The sequence below is a fragment of the Anarhichas minor genome, unplaced genomic scaffold, assembly GCF_050575085.1.
Source record: "Anarhichas minor isolate MPS153535 unplaced genomic scaffold, ASM5057508v1 ptg000017l, whole genome shotgun sequence".
Taxonomy (NCBI): Eukaryota; Metazoa; Chordata; class Actinopteri; order Perciformes; family Anarhichadidae; genus Anarhichas; species Anarhichas minor.
In genome coordinates, this window is record NW_027466463.1 from 3,457,057 (window position 1) to 3,478,052 (window position 20,996).

Genomic DNA, 20,996 nt, shown 5'->3' on the forward strand with positions numbered 1-20,996 from the left:
TGTGTGTGTGTGTGTGTGTCAGAGAGAGAGAGAGAGAGAGAATTCATTTTTTTGATGCTTTGGCAATACTGTTTCTAAACTTTCATGCCAATGAAGCAAAATTGAATTGAGAGAGAGAGAGAGAGAGAAAGAGAGAGAGAGATAGGGCATCATACATGTACCTAGTGTACATATAGAGTTGGAGTCCATCAGACATCAAGCATTGTGCTCCACTGAGCCAAAGGGAAATAAACTCAATCAGGAAAATATGGAGGATTGAGAGAGAGAGAGAGAGAGAGAGAGAGAGAGAGAGAGAGAGAGAGAGAGGCGGGTGGATGATGCAGAGAGATAGATGGAAGGATGGAGGGAGAGAGGGATGGATAGTATGATTTAGCTGATAGGAGAAATCATTTACCAGTGCAATTTGTCGACAAGGATCTGGGGATGTCTCAGTGTGTCAGCGCTTCAGTCACTTTGATGGATGATGGAAGTTCACTGACTTTAACACTCTCTCTCTCTCACTCTGCCTCTGGCTCTCTCTAACTCTCTTTTTCCCTCAGCCTCTATTCCTCCTCACTCTTTTCTGTCTTAAACCCCAGCAGGGCAAAGCCGTCTCCAAGCCGTGTGAGCATGGCTGCGTGTGTGTGTGTGTGTGTGTGTGTGTGCGTGCTTACATACAGGGAGATGTATCACGCATCAGCTCATGATTTGGGCATATTAAAACAAAAGCTCCAGGTAAAGCACTTTCCCTGCAGCTCCCACTCCACACACCCAGCTGCCATTATTTAACTTGACTGTCTTTGTTCATGGCTCGCTGGTGGTAGGTGTGTGTTAGTGTGTGTGCTTGTCTCCAGTTTGTGTATTGACCAGGTGGGGCCATCTATCAGCTCAGGTCTTTATCGATGCTGCAAGGCAGGGAGGCCTATCGATGAGGCTCCTTGTTTTAGTGAACCAAGACTCGCCCCGGGCCACAGCTCCACCCTGCATGGACTCTGAGATTAACAATAAGAGAAATCAGGGCTAGACCAGTAAAATAGAGAGCCGCTGTAAACACGGACCTTCTGAGTTCTGTTCCAAAAGTCAGAAAGCCTCTACAACATACCAGCATGAAATGTGGTTCGCTCCATTTGTCGAGATAAGGATGGCATTTAAAAAACAACAACAATATCATTGTTTACTTAGTATTTCTGCTGTTAGCTGGCTTTGCCAAACGCCATGAGATGGGACACAACAGGCTGAACAATGGAGACGTTTTTCAGACAGCAGCGATTAAAGCTACAGAGCTGGAAAGACAGAAGAGAGCTTGTGTGGATGCCACGGATAAGAGAGATGGCGATGATGTATAATTCAAAAACTGCTGCACTGGAATGAATTCATGGAAGCTGCAGTTTTTTGAATGCTGAGAAATAAAAACTACATACATGTATGTATAGCACCTGTTCTACCAAAAAGCACTATAGAAAATGTGTGTGAATAATACAATGTACACAGAGCACTCACCCAACATCGCATATTTTCCTTAATTGGTTCCAACATTTTTTTTTTTGCATAATCTTTTAAGGTGACACATTTGAATCCTGAACCAAACTGAACATGACTAAACATGCATTTGTTACTCTCTGACACTTATCCTGTAGACTTCATCAAACTTAGCTGCAATATTTCATTTTCCAACCATTTGTTTTTTATCAGAAAAGCACTTCCAGTCATTTACACCATTACTTAGCAAGGCCATATCTGTTTGTTTGATTTGAAAAAGGAGACGAGGAAAGCAGTATATACTTGTTTTAACACATATTCCGCCGCACACTGAAGAGCACGAGCCATTCAACTATTATTCACATAAGAGGGAACAATATTAACCAGATCATATAAACGACACCATAGACAAATGAACACAGTAGTAACGCTACTGCAGATGTAAAAACACAAAAGCACTTCACTTACCAAAGCTGCTGTTCACTTAAAGACAAAGTCCATCCTCCTTTCTTTGATTACAAAGAGTTCAATGACGCGGTTGTACAGAACATCGGTGCGGTTCAGTTCCAGCCAAAGGTCTTCCTGTGAACGTGTGAGTTGAGTTGTAGATCCACTCGGGTCTCAGCAAAAGTTTTCAAAAGCACCGTAGAAAGAAATACCGTTCGTACAAATCCTTTTCCTGGCTGGGTCAGGGCTGCTAGCTGCGACCCTTTCTTACGATGTCCTTCTTGAGAAATCCGTTTCTCCTCCTTCAGCCATTGAGTGTTAAAAAAACAAAGCTAGGTTAAAAAAAAATAATCTACACTAAGCAATACGCTAAAAATGTCATGTCAATATCATAACTTCTTACATATCTTTCAACTTGAACTGTTACTACTACTAACGTCTGCTAGCTGCTTCAGCGTCACAACAGTCACGCTGGCCCACTGACCAATCACGGTGCACGTTAATGCTGACGTACTTGTAGACTACCTCGGTAGCTCTGGCACGTCAAAGAATACGCCCAACATGTCAAACTAAAGATCTGATTGGTTGAACACTATGACAATCAGTAATATCGTCTCCATTCACTTAAACTGCACATGGATGCACTTGTGAGTCTGCAGGCATCGGGCCTCTCTTCTTACCTAGAGACACAGAGGTGAAATAATAATAATAATAATAAAATGTATTTATAGAGCGCTTTTCACAGACAGAAAATCACAAAGTGCTTAACAGAGCAGAAATTTAAAAGCATAAAAAACACAATGTGACTATAGGGTCAATAAAACACATATTTGAGGAGCAGGTCTAGGACATGGGTTTTGACTCAAACGCCAGCCTAAAAAGGTGGCTTTTTAGCTGTTTTTTAAAAGTATTCATGGAATCTGCGAGGCGTAGAGTCGCAGGCAGAGCATTCCATAGCCTCGGCGCCACTGCCTCAAAGGCTCGGTCACCACGGGTCTTATATCGTGTGCGTGGAACTGGCAGAAGACCTAGAGCGTTTGACCTGAGAGTGCGGGCGGGTGAATATGGGTGAAGTACATCAGCTACATAAGTAGGAGCCTGTAGTAGTAGGAAATCTGATTGGATAAAAGCTCTACTTAATTAAAACAAGCTGCACTGGAAGCAGAGCAACTGAGGAAAACAGGAGCTGTGCAATGAGGAAATAAGATAATGGGAACAATTTTTATAAATTATAATACATGTAGTGTATTTCAGAAAAATAATGAAATCATAAAATAGCTATAACTTTGTGATTCTGTTTAGGCCAGCAGAGAAGGCCTTGCAGGCCCTGACGGCCCACCACTGTTGTGATCACAGACCTCAGCGATGAAATGAATTTGGTGAAATTAGTGTTATCAGATATAAATGAAACTGTGAAAACAAGATCAAGGGGATATGAAGTAGAAGACCGGAGAAGGGTATAGCGAAACTCGAAGATAAACCTTCAAATATTGTCACCTGAAAAGCAAGTGGTTTGTAAAAGGTGATTTAAGAGATCATACCAGTTTGCACAACCTGAGCTGAGATGAAGGGCATTTAATACAAAATAAAAGGCTGAAATTGCCACTAAAGCTTGAAAGGAGCTGTCATGTGTAAATATGTGTGTATTTGTAAGTAGAGTGTTCATATCAGCTGTTAGGACATCACTAAGTGTTTAAAAAAGCATTACTCGCATCCAGATCTAACAAGCACAACAAAGTCCTGTTTCATTATTGATGACTTGACTCGTTTGCTGCTGTAGATTTATATTTTTCTTCATTTGTATGTGAAGTGAGCCTAAGTAAACCCTAAATTGAGCATAACGCTTCTCTGCCTGGGGTGTCGACGATGACTCTCTGCCAGCAACGACGTGGCTACAGTCGCTGAGGCATCGGCAAACTGCTTTATTATGCTCACCACCATCAATCTCCATGCACAAGGATAGCCAACTTCAATACCGCTATTGGAAACAGCTAAGGTCAGACTCTCTGCCCACCTCAAAAAGTTGGTGTGATTGATTTTTAAAAATTTTAAGCCACTTTCCAAAAAGATGTTGAGCAGTGTGGAAGAAAAGCAGGGTGCTAATATGTCAGATGAATTCATCATCAAAATGATTATCTGACAGGCATGTAAATTAGAAGAAGAGCCTGGACCGCGGTGAAAGAGCATCATACCTTAACGGGGAAGAGAGGAGGAATCATTGCATTTTAAGCAGTGAGGACTAAATGTAGAAAAAGCGGAGATGAGAGGGAGAATGTCAACTTCTATTAAAAGCATGGATTTCAATCAGTTAATTGATCTTTCCCATCTCTGTAAGGGATGTATCGCTTTCCTTAGGTCTGTGTGTTTGTCCGTCCCTGTGCTGTTAGAGTGTTTGTGTGGACATCTTTCCACAGAGAAGTTTCCATGTGGGTGAGGTGGTTTCTGTTGTGATCAAACAGACTTCTGTTCTTCAAATGAAGCCAACATTCTTCTCATGTCCCGTACAAAGGACACTCACAATACCACATGTTGTATTCTCATTTGATCTGATTATTTCTTTTGGTGTGTATTGACGGACAGACAGGTAGTTTGATGGTGTTATCTCCCATTCTCGTCACTGTCAGGATTTTGTGACCATACCACGGCTGTTATTCTAACTCAATGAGATACAAGGATTAACTGAGCCCCCTCACTCCTGTCCTGTCACAGCTTCACACTTGGGGCAAAGATCCTGCCATCATACAGAGGGGCCTGATGCAATAATTGAGATAACGGTAAACACTGTCAGACCGTCTGGTGGTGAGTTGTTCATGGGAAAAGAATGGTTCAAGATATTTTGAGAATATTTGAAAAAAAAGAAGGAAAAAACTTGTCTCACTTCATGCATCACCTGTCACAGCTCTGCCCCTTCTCTCCTGTCACTCTATCTCTCACTCACCTCATCAGCTCATTCAGTGCACCTGTTAGTCACACCCACCTCATCAGCTCATCACTCTGCTCACTCTGCTGCACCTACTATTTAGACCCCAGTCTCACACACACTCACTGCCAGAACGTTCTCCGCATTATGCCAGATTTTCCTGCGTTTACCCCCCGACTGGTTTCCCGTTGCCGACCCTGCCTGTTTGGACTTGCCTCTGTACCGGTAAACCACTCAGCCTTCTGTCCCCGACCACGAGATCCTGCCTCTGGTTTCTGTCTGCCTTCTCCCCTGACGGCTTGGTGTTCCACCATGTGGATTTTTACACGTGTGCAGATCCAAGACTGTTTGCCTGTTGTGTCTTCTGCCTTGAATAAAGTTCCGTTCCAACTATTCCGTGTGTCCGTCGTACTGCTTCTGGGTCCTTACCTCACCCGTTACATCACTTCACTAAATAAAATCACAAAAAAGGAGAAGATCAAAGCTGATCAGTTTTCCCACATTCTCAGGCAGGTGGGAGGGATTGTCAAATTGTTTCAGACAATTACAAAAATTGTCTGACACAGCCCTCTGGTGTGTCAGACACTTCCAGATGATCCCCCAAGCACTAAGTTAAGAGATACTGAGGCCCTAACTCAAACCACAGCCTAAGGGGTGTAATAATGGGCAATAATATGGGGCCTCGGAAAAAAGCCCGCGGTAAATCTGCCATTATTTAAATGAAAATGTGGAGATTTAAATAGATTTAATATAAAAATAGATTTAATGTATAACAAAATGTATAATATCGTTTGAAGAAAGTTCAGCTTTTTGTCTCATGATGGTTAGAGGCCGTTTGAGACAGATCAAATTGTGAGAAACATTAGCCTCACTGTCTGCTTATCAAAACCAGCATACAGAAATCCACATTCTGCAATGGTCAGTCTACATTATATATTTACACAATAGATATATTTGACAAGCTACACCACGACTCAGACAACTAAACCAGTCAGACCTTATTAACCAGTTGGTTTGCTTTGTCCCTTCTGTCTGTCCTGTCTATCCATCTATCTTTGTCCATGCAGGGTAACCAAGAGGCCCCAGCTCCCCCTGAAGCCATGGCCCAACCCTTCCCACCGGCCCAGTACCCTCCTCCACCACAGAATGGCATCCCAGCTGAGTACACCACATCCCACGCCCACCCGCCTGCAGATTACACAGGACCAAGCACGGTGGCCGAGCACGCCCTGACATTGTACACGGCGACACACACGCAGAGTGAACAGCCGGGAAACGACAGCAACACCCCCGCCCTCACAGCCAACACAGTAACGGTGAGTCTACAGTTTATATCTTCTTTATTATCTGTATTAACCATGTGGAAAGATGTGGTCCTTTCCCCTGTATTGCAGGAGACCGCCGCTCGTTTCCCTGTCAAAAGAAAAGTCAACATTTGTCACGTGACCTCCATACCTAAAGTTACTGTTAGTAAACGAGTAAATTAGACTGGAGTAAATTAGACTTGTATTTCTATACAATTATTCTTGATCATCGTGGCCACCGGGTCAGATTTCACGCAAAATCAGATGTAGTCATGCAGGTTCACCAGAAAGTCTTTCAGCTCAGATTCCAGCAGGGCCTCCAGCAGCAACCAGCCCACCACCTTCAACCTGTATTCAGAAACTGCGGCAGGAGGAGGAGAGCTCAGCGCTCGTCAGCAGCGTCTCCTCCTCCGGCCAGGAGCAGAGCTTCTCCTCACTGCTCCATTGTTCACAGCTGGGAGGCAACACCGCCACCATGCTGCTAGAGACCCAAGCCATAATGCTGGGTCCACTGGAGGGAAGGCATAAAGAACAAGGACTGCGCATAGCAGACTCTCAGACGCCTGCTGCATTAAAATGAGAGGTTTTCTAAAGAGACTCTGGTGCAACAGCTTTTGTCCAGAGGGACTGCCAAAATGAACACAAAATGAAAGTTCATTGTAGTAACTTTAAGTAATGCCACTTCTGTAGTTATTTCATCCCAAACCACGATCTTTTCCTAAATCTAACCAAGTAGTTTTGTTGCCTAAACCTCCGCTTGTTGTTTCCTGTGAAGATGGAGGTTTATTTTGAAAAGACTGTATTATTATAAGATAGCAGTGTTATTTTGCAGCAGCAAGTTCAGCAGTTTGGTTGAATTTCTCTGTATTCTTGCCCTGCTGTTGGTTAGTAATAATCTTTTTGATGTACAGCAGATGACTGTAGATTTAGATTGTATCCCCCCAGTATTAGAGGGGAAAAGCTGGCCCCTATTTGGTTGCACCTTTAACCACACCGGTTCCAAACTCCTGTGCATGGATCTCATTTGGAACTTGTTTCCTCACCAGTCCCATAGCTTATCTTATTTAGTTCACTTATGACCCTTCATTACTCTAAATACTATTTCTTCATTACCTTGTGAGTCCATCCCTGATGACATCATGTGGTGATGAGACTCTGCATGCTCAAAACCAAGTTTGTGCTGAATCTGACTTCAGAATGCAATGGAATACAGACAGGGACATCTAACATTCACACCGCTATCTTATGATTTAACTTATGTATAATTTAGCCACCAATCCCCGGTGTGCTTTTCTCCTTTGAAGGTTTTAAGGTTTGGAGATAGTTAGCTGAGACAGAGAGTTGTGTCTGTAGTTCTGGGTGGCACGCTGGGAAGCATGCAGGCAACCGAGAGTGAAACCTCTCTCGCTGACTCTAGGACAATCTTTGTGAAGTTCCTTTGACACCACAGTTCACACAACATGAAACCTACATTGAAAATGCATAAAACAAGAAAGAAAATGAGATCCAAATGATATACAGAATGAGGAGAGAAGAGATTTTTATTTTAAGATCAAGCAAGTGTCCAACTGCATCCATGACCTATACATTCACACATATATACGCACATTTTCAGACGCAGCAGGGACAGACGCCACTGACAAATGAGCTCAATTTGAAGCTGCATTTAAGCACAGAACTGCACACAGGCAATGCTAAGGATGTCCACACCATAGTTAACTGCACCACCACTTGTCTCTAGTTGAGGAGCCTTCAAGCTGTCAGGGCCAATAAGAATGGAGCACGCTGGGAAGATATGGGAGCGTACAGACAGTGATGGCAGAGTGGGGGAGTCCAGCGAGAGGAGAAGGCACGGTACAGTCAGCATTACTGGGAGTGTTTTACAGTCGCTGTGGAGAGTTTGTCACAGGCTGTAACTGTTACTGTCAAGAGACATAGTTACTGCAGGATAAAGGATACAGACACTCCACCGTATGCACGTTCACTGTGGCCTAAAAGGCACTTACTACATTTACTGTCATAAAATATGCTGTCAGACCAATATATCAGGTTCATACTGTGTTGTTTTTTTAACTAAAAGACTAATATTAACCCATCAGCGTCTCTTCTGACCTCTGTGGAACAGAACTTCATTTCAATTGTGTTTTCGTCAGAGGTGGAAACAAAGTACATGTATTCAAATATTGTAGTTGGATATTTGTACCTTATTTGTTTAGTTATTTCTTTTCAACAATATGCTTTTTGCTAGATGAAAATGTTCCTATTTACTCCACTGTATTAATGCGTGTTGTGTAGATACCAGTTGCAGCTGGTTAAATATATCATATTGTGAAATCTGATTTGGTAAACTTAAATTAAAGAAAAATGATTGTCTTACATATCCAGTGATGAAATTGTTATCTTTACACTAGAAGTAGTGATTGTGCATCTCATGGCCTTCCTCAGCGGATGGATTTGATCACTTGTCATGGATGGATCTTCAGACATGTACGAACAGGTCGTATATTTGGCAAAATGGTTACCCCTGTCTCTGTCTCGGATATGAAGGTGCTCCCTGATCTTTCTCCAGCCGTCCACTGACTCATGGCGATGACCTTTGACCTCGTGGATGCTGGGAGAGGTTTTGGTCTGGCGTTGACAGATATTTGATCTGTTTCTGTTGCTGATTCGGTCTCCAGGGTCCTTGCTGTTTCACTGACGTAGCGTTCCCCACAGCTGCTAATGTGGTGTCATTCACATTCTTGATGCCAGAGACCACCTTCGAACAGAGACCGGGGTTAAAGATGGAGCCAAGTTTACTTTCTTGTCTCCTTTCAGGTGCTTGTGTGTTTCTGCGTGTGTGTGTGTGTGTGTGTGTCTTGGTCTAATCCCTGGTGAGAGAGGGCTCTGTAGCAGCCTAACCGTGTGTAATCTACCCGTCTGGCAGCACTCCCATCTGATAGCTTCAATTATAGGCTCGGGAAAGGGGCACTGCTGAGCTCAGCAAGTCACACACACACACACACACACACACACACACACAGATATGCACACATGTTCACTCAAAAAACACAGTAATGACACATTTGGGAGATCTAAGTGGGTGTGTAATCAGGTGGAGGAGTTTGAGGCGTTTTGGGCTGCTTCTGTGTGATTCTGTGTAGCTGCCATGAGGGAGGCTTGGTTGGGTAGATTAGTTCTACAGCTTCCCCCCCTCACACACGCGGACTGTACAGCTCAGTACTGTCGCCGTGGTGACAGCGGAGGAAGCTCAGGCTGCTTGTGTATGATAATGTTCATGTAATTATTTCTCCTTCCTGCCTGGCTGCTCACACACTATGGATGGTGGAGGCATGGCGACCATAGAGGAAGAAAGAAGTGCAGAGACGGATTTGAGCTCTTTGAATGTGGCAGAAGAAGGCTTACTGCCTTAAAGCCGTTCCATTCCATACCATGCTAAGCTTAATGAAAGACTACAGCCAGCTTCATGTGTTAACACACACGCTGAATGGGAAATTCCAGTGGAACAAGGATCAACAAGAGAAACTTACTTTATGTAGGGATTTGTGACGCATTGGCTACTCTGAACAGGGTTATTTCACATACTGTGTAATGCTGTGTTCACACCAAATGCAAAGGGGTTTTCTCCACCGTGTTACCGGAGAGGATGAGCAGCCTTACCTCCATGTAGGCACCAACAGACTGTTCAGAGCATCTTGTATGCCAACAATGTTTCTTTCCGCCGTCAACCCCGGCTGAAATAACCGCTATCACTGCTTTACCTGTTGCGGAAGTCCCAGATAAGTTTTTATCGCCTTCGTTTCTGGGTCCATAACATCTTCCAGAGGCGTTTCACCGAGCTGTAGTCCCTGTATCTATTAAGTCACACATTGGCTGAATAAAGCTGGTTTACTCCGGTGGTACGATGCCAAAATAAACAGATTTTGCCATGATTTGATTACAATAAACGGATCAAAAGGATGCTGAAATAACTACATCATGATACTGATTTGTAAAAAGTCTGAATTCATGCTTTGTCAGTTCAGTCCTCCAAACGGCAAACAGCTTTTTAAATGCTTGTTTTCTGTATGGAGTTCTGATTGATCAGGGCTATGCTATGCTAACACTCTAGCTGCTCCTATCACTCAAATAACATAATCTACATTAGGCATACATACTGCAGTTTTAAGCCCGAGCGCCTCCTTTTTTGGGGGCTGTGGAGAAAGTTTAGCATATACCCTCAGAAAAAATGCACTTATCACAAACGAATATGATGTTGCACATCAGGTTTGTACATGCTCCAAACACAAGTCAAACAACAACTCAATTAATTACCAAATATCAAAATCCATATAGCGCCACCTAGTCAACCCGCTCGCCACATTTCTGGCTCTAAAGCTGTGGTATTTTATGCAATACGCAGACACGATACCTCAAAAGAAAGCAGACACTCCACAGATTCTGGACATATACATCAAATCTAGCTACAACAAAGCATCATCGAGATATGAGCCAAAGAACACCAACAACAGAAATCGCTTCATCAAACGATAATTGTAAAATGTCTCTTACCTTTGCTGTTTTTCATCGATATGTTTATTTTCCCGGTAATTCCAGACAGAAATAAATTAGATCTACGTCCTGTGTTACACTAAAATGATTCCGGGCGTTTCTACGTTGCTGTGAGTCGAAGCAGGAAGTCTGAGAATGGCCTTGCGTCACAACCAAGCATGTCTCACAGGACGGCGCACTGCTGATTCTGATTGGCTAACAGTGCTGTCAATCTCATTTTGGTCGATATAGCTAAATTCTATTGGCTCTAAGGCTTCAAATGAGGTGTCAATCACTGAAATCGACCAATGGGTTGCTGAGACAGAGCCCTGTGTACTCACAGGAGGCTGACATCGAGAAAAACTCCAGTACGCAGAGAGACACAGAGAGGACTCAGAGAGGATTCTGGCTTTCAAAATGAAGCCAAACTGCTGTATTTGGATGTATTGAACACCATTAGTGATATACAAGTGAAATATATAGTTTGGTACATGAGAAAATTCAAATGACACGCATGTGCCAAAATGACCATTTTGGAGACCTCGCCTGAACTCTCTGTACTAAAACCTCTCTAAGTTTGTTCTGCTTCACTTTAACAAACTCAGACTTTGCGGAGAGACTGTTCACATATTGTGCTATGATTTGGGAGAGGATTAAACCTGCAGCTGCATCATTCAAAAGAGATAATCATCCTGAAAGTGCTTTTTTATTAGGCACACCTGGAACTTTTCAATTTGTGCTGTGTCCCATCTTCATTTACTCTGAACCAGTAACATATACACTGATATTTACACATCTGAACAAATCTCACAAGCGTTCCCTTTATTATAACACCAAAGTTATTCAAATAGAAGTCCAATTTTTCACTGTTCGGATTGGTGCCCCTGAATGTCTCATGGGTATTATAGAATTTAGAACTTATTGTTATATTTCAAACTGATGGCCACCAAATAAGAAATAGTATTATTACAGTAGTCAATAAGGGAACAATATACTTCCAAAACCACTCCTCCCACTTCACTGCTCTTCAGGGGACCACCTGTTCACTGCACTACTGTATACAATAGATTAGCAAAGATGACTGAGATCACTGTGAAGTTTAACGTTGTCATACTGTTCTTATTGTTTTGTGGTGATGTTTTAAGTTCAGATTAATCAATTAAGTATCAATTGCTAGTGACAATGCAGAACAAAAATATACCTTTTACAAAACAATACACTGACATCAGGTTCACTATGAGGGTTAAATTGATTTTGAATGTCACAGAGAGGCCTGAAAGACCAGACGGGCTGGGGGCATGTATACTGTAAAGTTGTAGTGCTGTTATGGATCATATAATTCAAAGAGGATAAAGGGTGTATGAGTTCAGAGTGAGAACGTTTGTATTAGCCTTTAGTCTGTTAGGGGTGAAGTGTGAGGCTCCACCTCTAGACCTCCCTGTCCTGACTTAGAAGACTAAGAAGGGACTGGTTGTACAAGGGCATGGCAGATGGCAGAAAGGACCTCCTGTAGAGATTGATGATTGTCCATCTAAAAATCTACGAGTCAAAGTAAAATACGGAAATAAATTGAAAATAGTTGTGCCTCAGTGTGTTTTGTGGCACAGAGGTTCAGTGGGTGTTGAAGTGAAGAGGTGGAGGTGCAGGAGGACTGACGGGATAATTACACTTGTGTGCACACCATTCATCTGACCTGCAAAACCCGAGCCCACAGCCATGACTGTGTGCCTGCGTGTGTGTGTCCGTTGGCCGAGGACTGAAACGACTCTGTGCGTCTCTCGCTTTCTCACACACATGGGCAGATTATTACTGCATCCCATTCACTAGAGCGCTCTTTGCCTATTCAGCTTTGTGTTTGTGTTTGTGTGTGTGTGTGTGTGTGTGTTTGTGATGTAATGCCATGCCATTATCCTCACTTGCCTGTCTCTCCATTTTAACGGTTCTCTCTTCAATCAGCACTTAGCCTGCATGCATCTCTGAACCCTTCCTCCCTTACTGCTCTCCATGTTCTCTCTCTCTGTCTCTGTCTCCATCTCTCCCTCTCTCCCTCTCTCCCTCTCTCTTTCTGTCTCCGCTGCTACCTTCAGCACTTCTCTCTCATTGATCGGGCAGGTTTAGCTGACATCATCGTTCCATCTTCATCTCTCTTTTTCATTCTTTCTATCTCCATCCCTCCATCCCCGTGTTGGTCTGATTCATTATGTACATCAACTCTTTCTGCTCTCACTCCTTTTTTGCTCCTCATTGCAAACAACACACAAGCACAGTTTGAACCATATTTTAAACCGTTACGACTTACAGAAAGTTTCAATAACATAATCCACAGAGTCAAGAGGTAGCAGTAAAAAAATGTATTCTATATAAATGTGATACTAAACTTCATACAAACTAAAATAACTGGAAAGGACAGGCCAGACAAACTAACAAAAGAGGGAAGCCACCCATGCAAACTATTCAATGTGCCAACACAAACAAAGCTGCTAATGCAGGACCATAATACCATCAAAGAAGATGAAAAAACTAGATTATAACTAAAAAGGCTGCGTCAGGCTGCTGCTGCTGAATCCAGAGAAAGAAAGAGAGAGAGACGCTGTGTTTTCCTAATGAGGCCAGACTAGACTCGACTCACCTGAAGGATTACAGCACATACACACATTAACAGTATGATGAATTAATAGAGGTATACGTTATGACCAGCAGGAAGCTTCAGATGATGGTTCAGAATAAAGGACATCCCCTGTCCTGCATATCTACTGGCTTTTCAGCGGGAAGTTCTTAACTCGGATACTTTACCATGTAGTAGACTGTGAACACTATGTGATTACTTGATTAGTGCATGAATTTCAACAGGGTAATGTTGTCTCGAATCGAACATGAAATAGTTAGCTGGATAGCTAGCAGCGTTATAGTTACAAATCATTACAGACTGAAATCAACCAAATAATCTGATGGCTTCTGTCCGACAACAGAATATTACTTAGTTTGTATCGCGAGGTGTTCACAGGAGCAACAGCAACCGCTGATGAAACCTCCTTTTCTGCAATTTAGCCAAGATGGCGATCGTTGAAGGGTGATAAGTGTCCAGCCTTCCACGCTCAATGTTTTGATCGTAATGAGTTCACCATCTGGGTACTCAGTGTACTGCATTTTGCCATACTTGTCGCTGTGTATGCACTTATGCACTGGTTCAAGAGTAGGTACAGAAGTATGCAAATTGAGACACAGCTAGTCATCACCTGCAGTGTCATCTTACCCGGGCTGCGTGTCGGGAGCCCGGCCGTCGACAACCATGCCCTGACTGCTCACAGCTCTGCATTGATGTCAGTTCATTTAGGTTAAAACCAGGCTAAACCACAATACTTCAGGGATGAGAGTTCATCATTCATTCATTGTCCATCACTCTCTGTACAAAGCACATGAGCTTCCTTGGCTTTGTCTTTTCTTCCTTCCTCCTTCTCTCTCCCTCTCCCCTCTATGGTGACTGCCTCTAACAGGCTCATATTAAATGGCACCCACCTTCTTGGCATTTGGCAACCAATCAATAAGACAAATCACCATGTGACCTTGCCAATATTGAAGTTAGAAATGTTGGTGGTATATATACCCACAGTTGATTATGTCTGTACATATAAAAATGAATTTGAAAAAACTATGCTTTATCATGAAATTCAATTTAATAACCTCAACACAGTGATGTAAGTGATGAGTCATGCGATTTAAATTGTAGACACTATTTTCTTGACGATAATAAAGATTTGAATTTCAAAACTTCACAATAAGTTCTTGACAAATGCTCAAAAAAATGATGACGTATTTTTTCCACCATGACTGAACAAGAAGAGCCAAACACCAGATTGGAGTCCAGTATTGCTGCTTGCTGCTCTAACAAGTGTATCTCTTGCCTGCCTTAAAAGAGTAAAACCACTAGTTTCAACACATAAAACCATTGACAGCCTTAGTGTGCTCAGTCTTTTGTTTCAGTGGAAGTAGTAGTGGGAGGTCCTCCTCTTTCCACAGAGGCCACTGCTTTGCCCATGGCTGGGTTCTGCCCTATGGAATGCACTGATACATGGAAGTATCAGTGGTAAAGGCTACAAGGGAACTGGGCAACTGAAGTCAGCGTAATGAATAATAAAATCATTTCACAGAGCAAAGCTGACATGAGAGCTGACCTGTCCAAGCTTACAATCCTGTATGAAGAGGTTAAGTCAATATCAAACCAGGCTAACGATGCCTGTGATTCTTCTCCAGGGTTACCCTTTCTCAGGGTATAAAGGTTTCTTTTTTTTGCATCATGGCAATGAGTGTGTGACTTCCCTTTCACTTTGAAATATTCCAATACTTCTCAACTTTACCACTGTTACTGATTCATTTCAATTTGTATTTGACAGTCAGGATATTTTATGTATTGACTGCTGTGTCTTCTGATTGTCTCTGTAAAAAAAATTAAAAAAGGGGAACAAATACATCTCACGACCTGCGGTTCCTACTAAGGCCACCGCTCCAAATCACTACAAGTGCTAGTCCTGGGGCTTATTCCAAATGTACAGCTCCCAGCTATAGTATTGTATAGCTATAGTTGATTGACCCCTGAAATACCCAGAATGCAATATGACATGATGTCACTTCCCTCTATCCATCCATTTGTTCACATCGGTTGTAGTGCGAACAGGTTATGTAGCACAGACGGCCTAAAGCAGACAGCTCCTCGCTATTCATGGAGGATCCCAAAGCGCTCCCAGGCCAGATGGGATATGTAATCCCTCCAGCCTGTTCTGGGTCTCCACAGGGGTGTGGGCATGCTCAGAATAACTCCACAGGGAAGCAGCCCAATCAGATGCCTGGACCACCTTACTTGGCTCCTTGCTAGAGTCGCAGTTCCACCTTAAGTTCTTTCCGGATGTCTGAGCTCCTCACCCTATCTCTAATTCAACTCTGTGAAGGATACTGCTTGTATCGGCAATCATCTCATTGTTTCTGCCATTACCCAAAGTTCATGACTATAAGTGAGGGTTGGAATGTAGATCCGCTGTTAAATCTTGAGCTTTGCCTTCAAGCTCAGCTCCCTCTTGACCCACGACATTCCAGTATAGCTTTGCATTTCTCTCTTTTTTTCCTCTATGCTTTGCACCCATGCTCTTCCTCTCCGAGGCCCATTATAACATATGATCTGGTGTTAACGTGTCACAGGTTGTTTCATGTTGTTTCTTATTCCTCTGCCAGACAGCTTCCTTAATGTCCCAGAGCACATATCATGTCATGAGAGCAGAGAGAGAGAGGGGAGATCTCAGTAATATAAAATGACCTACCATCTAAAGCTACACAGGAAGATCCAGAGCTCTTTTTGATACCCCCTTACACTCGTCCTTCACCCTTCCACACTTTCTTAATATTTCAGTTGTTCTGTCAGTTCCTCTATTAATAGGATCTCTTTTCAATTGTTTTAATGTGAGACATCCAGCTGAACAACCTTGCCTCACACCTGGATCCTCTTTTTTGTATACATGATAGGAGCTAATCTTTGGCACGCTGTGTGTTTCCTTGCAGCAGGCAGAGGAGGTCGTACAGACGGAGGGCTCCCAGCAGCTCCACCTGCAGTCCAGCGATTCGTCGGAGAAGCAGCAGCCCAAGAGGCTACACGTCTCCAACATCCCTTTCCGTTTCCGTGACCCTGACCTCCGGCAAATGTTCGGGGTGAGATGACAACTGCACCACACACACACACACACACACACACACACACACCCTTAGAGCACTGTACCATACTCCTGCTCCTGTACTTTTCAAGAACAAAGTAGCAAATGCTGTCAAATGGAGATAAGTAAAGAAATGCAATATTGCAAAAGAATTGTAAAAGTAAATCATAACAGGAAGGTTAAAGACAAATATGAGCAGATTGCATATCTGTTTACCTTTCTTGTCTCTAATATAGCATTTGGAACTGGCAGTAGGGCCTTCTAGGTTCAATGATAAAGAGTATATGTAAAGTCAATAACAAAGGAAATGCATGATTGAATATGAATTTTTGTCAATTGCCAGTAAATATAGGCATCAATATACATTCATGTGTATTGTGGGCGTTAGCTGCAGTTGTATGGACAATATGTCTTCAACACGATTGAAGACATTCTGATAAGAGTTTTCAAGCAACCTTTTCAGCTACCGGTCTTTAAAGCAGTTTATATTAAAGTCATCTCCATGATTATGGTTGATCAACTCCGACGTTTTCTTCGGACGGCAATTTTTTTGTGAGGCTTCTTGTGTCTGCGAAAGTGGACGGGAAAGGAGAGTGTTTGTTTAATGCAATGCAGTTAGATCAAATAATGAATGATGAATAAATATGAAAGATCAAGACTTTGTTGATTGTGATGATGTAACACGCGCAGAAAGAATATTTTCACTCCTTCCACAGAAAAAAAGATTGGCAAAACAAAAGCATATATAACGCGCTAATATTTTCCTATTGAATGGGTAAACAAAGGTTTACAGCCCCTTCTCAACTCTATTCCTTCACATCTGGCCAGATGTTACATGAGGCATTTTTATTCCTATTGGGTTATTATTGTGATTATTAGTGGAATACTAGGCTCAATAGAAATGCACCTATTGACACACTGGCTACAATGACAGGTGATTGTCTTCACAAGCTGCGTTGGAGACGGAATGCGACATCATGTGGCACCGGGGGCACTCCCATTAAAAACCTCTCTCCTCTTTACATTTCAGTCAGCCAACTCATGAGATATTGAATACTTGTTGGTGATTTCAAAGCATCTGTTATAGAGTTTGTGTTTGGTGTTGAGGCCCTGAACGCATCACTTCCCAAACATCAAGGAGGATGGGGAGTGAGTGTGGTGTATGGACACATCAGGGTAAATCAGACGTAGGGCTCGTGAAATGATATTATGAGCAGCTTTAGCAGCAATTCAGCAACAGCGATGTCAGAGCAGAACTGAGCACGAGACTTTAAATGGAACTTTTTCATACAAACCGTTCTGCATTGAGTAGAATATGTTGGGTTTTGAGTGCAGTAGTGCAAACCTCGCAAGACGTTATCTGTGCACTGTAAGTAATTACATTACAGTCATTTAGCTTTTATCTAAAGCGACTCACAATTCAGAATCTATCACATTCATACACCGTAGGCTACGGGAGCACATTTGGGGTTAAGTGTCTTGCTCAAGGACATCGACATGCGACAAGCAGAGCCGGGGATCGAACCGCCGATCCTCTGATTGACGGACGGCCCTGCTCTCCACTTAGCCACAGTCGCCCCATAATTCACACCTTTACCTCTGTTTGCCCCCTAACCCAAATTAGGATGAGCTTATTAATGTTTCATCTTCAGTGTCTGTCCTTAAGTGGTCCTTGGAGAGTGGGGCAGTGGTGCCGAGCCATGCTCCGGTTCTCTTTACCTGTGCAAAAGAAACATTTAGTGTAAAAGCATAATGCAGGAAATGTACAATGTTTTCATTAATTAAACAAATAATTAACTATCTTCCCGGATATTCCTAATACACGTAAATGCTTGTCCTCGTCTATGGGCAGCATGAAACATGGTCAAAAGCTGACGTGAAAGAACAATTAAAATTTGCCCAATTAAAACAAATTCCTGAAGGCCTCGTTCCATTTTTCCATTATACCCGGGTAAGATAGATGCCCAAGGCCACTTGTTTTGTTTCACAAACTCTAATTCTTCTTCTTCTCCTTCACTGGTTGATTACGACCATATTTAGCCTCTAGCGCCAACTTCTGACCAAACCTCAGAGTTTATCCTCACCAGAGCAGTCGATGGAAATGCGTTTAATTCTTACTTCTTTTTTTGTGACCTTGAAAATTTGCCTGACACTTTCCTGAAAACACAGCTAGTAACGTGCTGCATGGAAACCTCTATATCAGGGGTCTTCAACGTTTTTCAGACCAAGGACCCCCAAACTGATAGAGAGATGGAGCAGGGACCCCCGACTATATACTGTATATTGTATAAAATTGTGTTTTATATTAAATGGGCCTAGTGCCATGTATAAACATACCTCTTTATTATGCATTCAATACTAAGCTATTCAAATAATACACAGGTTCATATATTCATGTTTTTATTTTAAACATGTGCAAGGTACAGTGAGTAGGGTGACCGTGTCACTGCCATTTATAAACACACCTTGTCAGCTGATACCAATGCCAATATCAACATTGTCTGTTAATTGCATGATAATCATGCATACAAGCTATTCACATTGATGTTTTCATTTTAAACATAAATGTGGAAACGAAAATGAGTGATGTCCTATTAGTGCCACTGCCATGCATAAAGATACCTGTTATCTTGCATACAATACTGAACTATTAAAATAATGGAAAGATTCATGTTTAGAGAAAAAAATCTATATATTATGATTATTATTTTTTTAAACAACCAAAAATTTCACGGACCCCCTGCAGTACCCTGTTGAAGACCTCTGCTCTATATGTTGATGTTTGGCTGGGTATACTATGTGTGACAGTGGACACCACTACTTGCTTTCCTTCCCATGCCAGCAGTCTCTTTTAACCATGGCCATGTTAACGGTCTAAACTTAACCAGAACCTAATCATAAAGGTAGCATGGTACCATGCTACTGTAGCACTGACACCCTATTCCCAAACCTGTGTGTGTGTGTGTGCGTGTGCGTGTGTGTGTGTGTGTGTGAGAGAGAGAGAGAGAGAGAGAGAGCCCAAGCTTGTTAAGAGACTGGCTGGGTAAAGTGTTTACTGATGATGAAGTTTACATGCACACAGTAACACACACAGGTACATTACTGAGTATAGATTTACTGACACAACTCTAGCGCTAACATTTCATATAATTGGAGGCTGGAGTTTTCCCCACCCTCCAACACCACCATCCACCTCCCCATTCGTCCAGTGGAGTGGAACATCTGATCCTGCAGTCACCTTGTTCCAGGGGAAAGGGGGGGGGGGGGGAGGGGGACCACACGCCTTCTCCAGCCTCAGAGCTCCTGCTGTGGAGAAAAGAGGAGAGGATGGAATGGCCCATCAGTGGAGACACAATTAATGGGATTCCTCAGTGAGGTTAAAAGGGAGTTTATCCTCATTAGGTGTATACAGGGTGACAGCTCCAGTTATAGGTGCGAGGCATGTGTGTGTGTGTGTACGTGTTCAAGTGTGTGTATTCTTGAAGAAGAAGTCTGACTGTTTTTTCCCCTGACAGTCCCCAGTCACTGAACAGCACAACACTATTTTAATAGTGACGTCATCAGGTAGATGTAGCCCCGTTAAGAGCTCGATCACAAAGACTGGAGATCCAAATCACTGGGCCTCCAGAGAACTGGAGCCAGGAAAACAAGTTAACATTTCTTATTGAATGAAGCTTTATCAAAAAAGCAAAAACAGAGTACATGAAACCAATATTCACAGACAAAGAAATACAAATGACCATCATTCCTATCAGTAACAGTAACATTCTACTTATTAAAGTGTGTTACATAGATGTGCTGCCAATTTAGTCTCATGTCTGAAGAAGCCCCATAAAAAAGTAACAATGGCGGTCCGACTAGATCAGACCTGAAGCATTTCTGTAACACTTAGAAGTCTGATCGAAACATTAACGTGAAAGTATGAGGTCAGAGAACGATATTAAATGCACATATTGTTCACCATATCAAGACCAGAGAAATAAGTTGATGGCTTGATTACCGTCTGTGATGTGCAAAGAAAAAAATACATCTTTAATGAATCACAAAAAAACTATAAATGAGCCATTTAGAAGTTTTTCCATTGGACTTACTCCCATACCGTGGCAACTCAGTTGATGTGCACAATACTACTATAACAGTGGAAAGCTGAAAACTCACTAGAAAAGTTTTGAATCTTATGCTGACTTCACAAGTGACTTCTCAAAGGGCTTTGTCACTTCAGCAGAGCAGTATAGCAGTTTAGATCATTGAGTTTGGTGGTTTCCTGCGAGGATGTTAAATAGATCACATGCACACAGCCACATACAACCTGTTCTCTTTTCTCCCTGTTAATGGTCCAGCTTCAAGGATTAATGATCGTGGGCCGGACAGTGCCATTGCAGTCCAGATTCCATCAAGGCTCCAGTGACACTGTCCTCCATTCACCTAAAATGGGACTTGTGAGCAACTGGCTCAATCTCCCATTACGGTTCTGCAAGACTACCGCCACAATGCAAACAAAGGCAATAGCTAGGGCATTACAGCAAATGGAATTCTGTGTCATTTCAGCAAAAGCTGTAATAGAAAAGCAATACGGGCGCATTAAACAAAGCCATATAAAGAGGTTCAATCAAAGGTGATGCAGCCACAAGCTGGAGGTTT

The 20,996-nt window shown here is 42.5% G+C and overlaps 1 protein-coding gene across 2 annotated transcripts in view; it reads left to right on the plus strand.

The window, feature by feature from the left end:
* The first annotated feature begins 5,886 nt into the window (after positions 1 to 5,886).
* The window catches only part of rbfox3a (RNA binding fox-1 homolog 3a), a 59,081-nt gene continuing 43,971 nt past the window's right edge, over positions 5,887 to 20,996 (plus strand). Inside the window, exons 1-2 of one of the 2 annotated variants that reach the window (XM_076093007.1) lie at positions 5,887 to 6,141; positions 16,207 to 16,353. In XM_076093007.1, coding sequence (XP_075949122.1) covers positions 5,887 to 6,141; positions 16,207 to 16,353 — 402 coding nt within the window. The remainder of the gene's footprint in view (positions 6,142 to 16,206; positions 16,354 to 20,996) is intronic. The other variant, XM_076093006.1, reaches the window with a different exon arrangement.